We start from the raw sequence: 8,277 nt of genomic DNA on the forward strand, positions 1-8,277 counted from the left end.
AGAGAGAGAGAGAGGGAGGCATGGCAGTAGGCATGAGCTACTGCTGCAAGCCTTCCCCATTTCTCGGCGGACACCCAACTCGTTTTCGTTTGGTAACCCCATTTTCACCTTCTCAGAATTTCATTGATTTTACTAGAGGGACTGATAGTTGTGTAATAATACTGCTCTAGGGGAAATCGAAGCCTTCTTTTGCTGCTGCTGTTGAGGCTCCTCGAATCAGTGCATTGTTTTGGGGAGCAAACAAGTCCCCGGACCCAAAACAAATAGACACCAATGTTTCACTCGGGGATTTCACTTTGACACCCCCACAGGTACTCACTTCTCTTTGCCATCTTATTAACATGCTGCAATTCTCTCATTGGCTTCTTTTGGTATTTCAAGGGAGGAGGAATCTCACCTAGTCAGATATCGGTGTCAGTCGTTTCTTCCATCTCCGATGTATCATCCACTGACTGGGATGCCTGCAGTTTGGATGCTACCGGACCTGATCATTATAACCCATTTCTCACTCATACTTTTCTTTCCAGCTTGGAACACTCTGCTTCTGCGGCCAAGGTTAACTTCATGTCTTTCTGTCTGTTTTCGGCCTTTCGAGTATTGTAAATGAGTGTTTTTTTGTACAGGAAACAGGATGGATTCCGAGCCACATTGTTGCTAAGGATGAATATGGAAACACTTTAGGTGTTGTTCCACTCTATCTTAAAAGGTTTACCATCTGCGCTCTTCTTTATATATGCAAGCTCTAATTGTTTGGTTAAACGTACTTATACATATCAAAGCTGTTGATTTCTTCTTCTATTGGTGCTGCAGTCATTCTTATGGCGAATTTGTTTTTGATCATTCCTGGGCTGATGCGTATTATAGTTTTGGGTCGAGATACTATCCAAAGTTACAGTGTTGTGTCCCTTTTACTCCAGTAACTGGCCCAAGGATTTTAGTACGGAATACCTTGTTCAAAGATCAAGTTTTTGACATCATAGTTTCTGCTCTCAAGGATCTGACGGCCAAGGTATTGAGTTAATAAAATTTATCGATTAAGCCTTTAATTTGTTTCTGTATTTTTCTTTCCATACATACTGTTGTGGCCTACGATTAATAATATTGCATCTTGTGTTCGAGTATTTCTACTCTTCAAAGGCTACTTTGTCTTATCAACTCTTTAGTTGACAAGTAGGAAACATATAAGCATATTAGATGTTTCATTGTGAATGAATTGCTCCATTTGCGTTACCTTAGTTTAGGTCATACACTCAATATTTGTCAATTTGTACTTCAAATTTGGACTAGGAGTCGTGCATTTGATTTGGAAATTATTATCTTCATATGAAACGAAGAACTGAAAACAAAATAGATGGCTCGTTATGTTTGAAATTTTTTATTTTCTTGAGCCTCTGCGCTGGTTGTGCTTTTATTTTCTGGTAGAAAACTGGTGTTAAATTGTATTCTTGGCCTGACTGGAATTGTTATCTAAGGTGGCAAAGTTAGTGTGGCACAAACATGAGTGATCCTAAAGAGTCACAGAAAGATTTCTTTGAAGGGACATAATTTGATACTTAGACTCGGTTCTTTGAATGCAATTGCAGTTTTAATCATGGCATCTAGGTTTCAATGCCAAAATGCTCCCTGACTTTATGTGCAAATTTTCAATCTCCTTCCGTTCTATTAGTTCTGAATGTTTCCCCTGTCTGACTAATCCCTTGGTTTCCATCCATTTTCCTATTACCTCCATGTGATTGGAATTGAAAAATGAACAAAAATAAATAAATAAAACAAGAGTTAAAAAGTAGAAATATCTCCTGGATCCTCTCTCTAAGACCAAAACGTACGAGTACGACCCCCCTGCTCTCTCTCTCTCTATATCTCTCTATCTCTATGAAATCTTCTGCAGCCACAAAAGAAGGAGAAGAGGGAGAAGAAGCAGGAAGAGCTCTAGATGTTTTTATTTTGGGGATTAGATTTCAATATCAATTGATGTGTTAAATAATGTCATCAATCTCGTTGGTTAAATACAAGTAGCATTTGCTTGATTATAGTTGTCACATAACTTGGTGATTTGCTGGTTTGTGAATCAAGAATCCTCATATGTAGGAACATCTCACATGTTGGATCTTCAACAACTGTAGCGGTCTTTAAGGACCTTGAATAAGGTCGCAATTAGGCGTTCTGGAGACTTGGATCATGTAATAGGCCAACAGATGTATCACACATACTTGAATGTTCTGTGCTTGTTGCTGAGAGGTCTCATTTAAGATATCAGTAATGATGACACTTTACTGGAAGAATTTCACTTTAAGAATAAGGATAAGGGGAAGAGAGAGAGAGAGTTTGCATGAAATATTCGTCATTTTTCGGTGATGTGATTGGCATGTAACTGGAAAGTAGATGGATCACAGGTTTTGATGGAGAAGGAGACATAACATTGACAAGTAATAAAAGAGCACAAGGACTTCTTGAAAATAACTAGTCAGGCAGGAGATTGTTGATTTGTGCCGAAGTTGGGGACATTTGTTCTTTAGACCTTTCACTCTATTGTGATTTTCCAAGTAACTATGCAATGGCTTTTGCTCTTTCTAACTTCTTTATTTTAATTTTTTACTGACTTGTGCTATTTTCAATTTGCAATACCTGTTAGCTTATTCTAATTTGTGTCTTCTGACAGTACCAGATTTCATCACTGCACATAACCTTCCCATCTGAAAAGGAGTGGGACAAACTGAGTGAAAAAGGGTTTCTACAGAGAATTGGAATGCAGTACCATTGGAAAAATCGCAATTATAAAAAGTGAGTAATGCAGATCATATTTTTTTGTTTGGTTTGTTTATCATTCTAACATAGTAACTCATAGTAGTGTCTTTGTCATATTCCTTGGAGATTAATTTGGGATTGAAAATATAAAAGCAATATCTTATTGAGAGTGTAACACTACATTAAGGTAATGTTAGGATAACACTGGTGATTACTAATAAGAAGATTCTATGGTATGTATATATCATCCCTGTTCACATTATCATAGCTTTACTCTGAGCAAAATGAGCTCCTTTTCTTTTCCTGAATCAATTATGTGCTTGTTTGGTGACTATTTCCTGTAACAGTGACTTCCACATTGTCATCTTACCACTAGATACACCACACCAGATGGATCACATAAAAAGGAATATGCTAGGATATCCTTATTTAGTCTTTTTTGTTTGTGCTTCGAGCATGTGTGAAAATTCAGAAACTATTTTCTCTTTTTTTGCTTGTGGGGGTGGGGAAGGTGAGGGTGAGGGTGTGCTGCTCAAGCTGAAAGATTGTATGCATGTTAAATACTACTGTAATAGTTGTATGGATTATGCAATTTGCTGACCTATAGCAGTTTATTCATTGGCATCTCAACCCTTCCAGACTTGTTATGCAATGTCTCATGCAGTGCTGTATCTGAATTATCAACGCAATCCCAATAATATCACAGAAAGAGGGATCCTTATTCAGATTTTTTTCCCTCATACATATGGAGGCTCTTCTCATAAAAAGGGATCCTCATTGTTGGGGAGAGCCAGGAACGTCTTAGCTGTACGCTAACTCGCTAACTTAGTTTAGTGGGTGTTTTAGATGCATGTGAAGTACTTGATTGAGGGGCAGGCTAAGTCTTCTAGCTCTACATGAATTAGGTGACAGTTGAAGTCAGTAGAAGCCTAATTAGTATTAAGCATATGTCACAAGTTATCTGGGGCACCTCTTAGATTAGCTTTTTTCTTTTTTAGCTCCAGGCATTGGGATAAACCTACAGTATGGTATTGTGATCCAAACTTTCTGTGTTTAGATCTCCCATTCAAGAATTGTCCCTGCATGAAATCAGCAAAGTCAAAATATATATCACCATTTGATATCATACGTACATGGTTTCAGTGTTTCCTCAACCCACTCTGTTTGTCTATATCAGTCATCAATTAGATGAGTAAATAACACTCTCAGCTCTTCCGATTCCAAATTTCCCTATGGATTGGACTGAGGCTCCATTAAAATTCATTCTATCATTTCTATGTGTCCATCATTCCTGAAAGTAGCTGGTGTTGGTCCAGCAGACCAAGCCAATAAAACAGCAGATTTCCTTGCAGCTTTGGCTTCCAAGAGGATGTGTCTGTCGGATTGGGTTTCTAATCCACCTTCCTCATAAAGTTTTGCTGTTATCAGATGCTTCCCATAGCATTACCCTGAAATTTCTTCCGTATAGGTGATGTGTGATAGTTTATTTATATTTCTGGTTCTTTTTTATTTAAGTTGTGTCTGGTGAAAATAAATAATAGCTTCTGCTTCAGTTGATTTTTGGGTAGGCAAGATCCTTACATGGGGACCTAACAAATAGAAGGTTTGGGTCATTGGATTGTGCCGAAGGTTTGGGCCCACATTCCATCCCTTTTATTATGAAAAGGGGCTTCCTTGCCTATATCACTAAAGCGGTCCAACAGTACTTTTCTCACCACGTTAGATCATAGAAGTCCAAAAATCAATATGACTTTACGATCTTGTGATTGATAAGTGGAATAGTTAAAGCTAGAACTTTGTTGTTTGTGAACAGTTTTGATGAGTTCTTGATGGACATGAAGCAAAGTAAGCGGAAAAATATTCGTCAAGAGCGGAAAAAGGTTGGTCCTTCTATCATGGTTTCTTACTTTTCATTTGTTATGTAATGAACTTTAACCAAAAAAATGTGGAATTTAGAAATGTAATAAATAAACGTTGGGCAATTACTTATTCTAGAAAGGTGGCTTTCCTGCTAGATTGTTTCATGTTAGCAAACATCTAGATAATAGAAAATATGTTGCTTCTTGGGTTGGGACCAAGATTATGTGCATATAGAAAATGTCAAGATTTAAATGAGAAAATAGTAACACTGCTCACCACAATGAAAGGCTGTCCTGTACCAGTACCAGAACTAAATGGATGAAACCTAGCCATATATTTGTATATTATTAGCCATGGGTGCAAGAATTGAAGAACCATCACTCAACTCTTGGCAGCAAGACCAAGAATTGGGTTCAACATGAAAATGCTTCTGATCCAATAAATGTGGACCCTATGTTACATAAGTTTAGGCGCAAACTGTGGATAATAGGTCCAAATTTACAGTAATCCCGTTGATGGTTCTGCATAGAACCTCTGAGTAATGTCTTTCTGATTGGTAAGATCCTTGAGTTAGTTGACAGTATAAATTCTAAACTTCAAATCCTCCTTAAATAGATTTTTGGATCTCATGTTTTTCCCTTTTCTGGTCAATGTGGCGCATGGGATGATCCTGAATAGTTGTATTTATTTTCAATTGCTTGTGTAAATTTTGATTTCTTCTGATGTATTTTTTTTTTTTCCGTTTTTCATTTTTCTTATTTTAATTTGTGTCACTAAAAGTGTTGTGTACATTCATGGGTGGACATTTCTCAAGTGTAATATTATACATTTTGTCTGCTTATGCTAAGCTTTTGTACTAGAGTTTGCATTTTATTTGAACATAGTGCTAACTGCTAAATACTCAACTCTCACTGTCCAGATTTTGCAGCAGAATTTGACTATGAAACGGTTGCGGGGTGATGAAATAAAGGTATCTATCCTATAAATTGTAAACTCAAGTATTCTTTGTTGATTTCCTCTGATTCTAGTAGGCATTGAATTTGAGTATGTAAAATCAGTAAAAGTTTATTTATACCAATGTGGTATTTTACAATATATTCTGGATGATAGGTTGTTCGAACACCACCTTGACGTTGATTACACTTTATGTTACAGCCTTACAGAGAATAGTTGCAGCAATAGGTCTTACCTCTTTAATGATGTTTTGTTGGCAGGCTAGACACTGGGATGCCTTCTATAACTTCTACCGCAACACCACTGACAACAAGTTCGACCCTTATAAATCTCTTATGTTTGTTTGTTTGTTTGTTTTTTATCCTTGATTTTTCTCTCAAGAACATATCTCGTATGTTTTAAATCGCAAGACAATTTCCACCAATCAGATTTTATGCTTTATATTGTTTTGGAAACCTGTTAGAAATATAAATCGCTCGAATCTTAATTTCCCCTTCTTGATTTGTCCTGCAAAAGTTTTACTTCCATATCCTATCCACAGGTGGGGTACCCCGTACCTGACTAGGGAATTCTTCCACAACATAGGGTCAAAGATGGGAGATCAGGTACTCCTTGTTGTCGCTGAAGAGGGGGATGAGCTTGTAGCTGGAGCTCTTAATCTTATTGGAGGAGACACATTATTTGGTCGCCTTTGGGGATGCCATCCCCGAGCCTATTATCCAAGTTTGCATTTTGAAGCATGCTATTACCAGGTCTATTTATATTAATATTCTGATAGCAAGGCAGAAATTTTATTAGGTTCAGCAATCTTGGTTGACTTAAATATCTTTAAATATTGAAAATTTGAAAGGATGCATATACAGTACTGTTACAATTCTCTTATGGGATCCTGTCCATCTTTAAATCCTGAATGTTGATACAAGAAACTCAAGTAGTCAAGTACATAACAGACAGCTTTGTCACAGGCAATAGAAGCTGCAATTGAACTCGATTTAAGCACAGTGGAGGCAGGAGCGCAGGGTGAGCATAAGATTCAGCGAGGTTATATGCCTGTGGCAACTTATAGCTGCCATTACTTGATGAATCAAAGTTTCAAGAAGGCCATAGAGGACTTTTTAGTGCGTGAATCAACTCAGGTGATTGCATTTATATTTCTGTATCCCTAAGAATCATTCCACTAATTTACAACATCCTTGTGTCATTTTATCTCTGCTTCAGTGATGCCAATTTGTATTGATGATACCAAGTACTTTACATGCAGGTTAAGCTTGTGATGAAACTACTACATGATTCTGGTCCTTTCAAGGAAGGTGTGCACTAATGTATTGATATCGTTTACTGGGAGCAGATTTTAGCACTTTGTGAATTGTAGATCGAACCTTTTCTTCCTACTGATATTGAACTGGGAGATTCTGTACATAATTACAGTAGTGTCTTGAGTAAAAATTGCACAAAGTGTAAAATGTCACCCATCACTCGTATTCATTAATAGAATAGGGTTTTAATGATTTCGGGTTCAGCTCATTCAAGGGATCACCCTTTGATTCCATTTGTAAAGAAACCATGTAGTGGGACGTTAAATTGCCTACATACCTTTTGAGAGAATTTGATGTCTTGGTTTGGTACTTTGGTACCAAAAACTATTTCATTTTGGTTTACGAGCATTTCCATACAAAACCAATGTTTTTTCTCCGAGTCGGAAAATGGGAAACAACCCATTAAGTTTTTTCTCTTTTGGACAACCGATTTAAAATAGGCATGTATCAACAGTTTCGCAGAAACACAAAGTGGAACCGAGGCCCAGATGCTATTCTTTTATTTTCCATCTCCCTCGTACTTGCATAAGCTTATTTCTCTTCAGCTATTCTATACTCGTCTTTCATGCCTTCTCTAAGATCTAGCAGATCGTGTGCTGAGGAAATCAATTCCAAACCAGTAAGTATTTTGAGGACAATTGTATCTATAACATCATCATTAAAGTGCATCTTGAGAAAGTTCAAGTTCCATCCATTTTCGCTCCAACGCTCATTCAATTTTTAACGTCTGAATTGACAGTAGTCGTTTCAGAAATATTTTGAAGCAAAGGTCCATCAGATGTCCAAGTTTCATTCCAGAAATTAATATTTTGAAGCACTGGCTCCATCATCCCTCATATAGTGGCGCCAGATTAAACCCTTCTTCAACAATTGAACACCATGGAGAATACTTCTCCAAGTGCTAGAGCTCCTAAGGACAAGAATAACTAGCATCAAGAAGATCAATGTGAAAACGTTGCTCCACAATAGTCTTAGACTAACTGGTCTAAACAACGCCATATCTTGTAGACTAGGGACTACAGGAACAAGAGTAATAAGGGTGTGAATGAGACCTGCAGAGAACCTTGCCGGTGTTGATAGCTTGTACCACCATATATGTAACCACAACAGAGCACGTATCCCAGTGTTTCTAATAGAACATGGCAGGTGCTTTCCAGATTAAGGAACATATAATCAAGGAGAAATTATTGGTCACTCCATTAGCTTTCATGTGCTCAACAGTTTACTCCATTAACTTTCAATTTCAATCGATTACTCCATTAACTATCCAATGTCACACAATTTGGTCCATCCGTTAAGTCGCCGTCCAAATCAGTGGTTAAATTGCTGACTGGACATATTTTTCAACTGGAAATTCCATTTAACACCCCACCTCTCTCTCTCTCTCTCTGGCCAGCCATGG

General features: G+C 37.5%; 1 protein-coding gene across 1 annotated transcript; it reads left to right on the top strand.

Moving 5' to 3' along the window:
• Positions 1-7: 7 nt before the first annotated feature.
• LOC101309157 lies at positions 8-7,162 on the top strand. The gene is made up of 12 exons (XM_004299963.1): positions 8-92; positions 171-311; positions 382-555; positions 624-706; positions 811-1,009; positions 2,660-2,781; positions 4,559-4,625; positions 5,525-5,575; positions 5,820-5,872; positions 6,101-6,311; positions 6,525-6,695; positions 6,821-7,162. The coding sequence occupies exons 1-12, from the start codon at positions 21-23 to the stop codon at positions 6,878-6,880; spliced, it is 1,404 nt and encodes a 467-aa protein (XP_004300011.1). The 5' UTR covers positions 8-20; the 3' UTR covers positions 6,881-7,162.
• Positions 7,163-8,277: the final 1,115 nt, after the last annotated feature.

The sequence above is a fragment of the Fragaria vesca genome, linkage group LG5 (assembly GCF_000184155.1).
Source record: "Fragaria vesca subsp. vesca linkage group LG5, FraVesHawaii_1.0, whole genome shotgun sequence".
In the NCBI taxonomy this organism is placed as follows: Eukaryota; Viridiplantae; Streptophyta; class Magnoliopsida; order Rosales; family Rosaceae; genus Fragaria; species Fragaria vesca.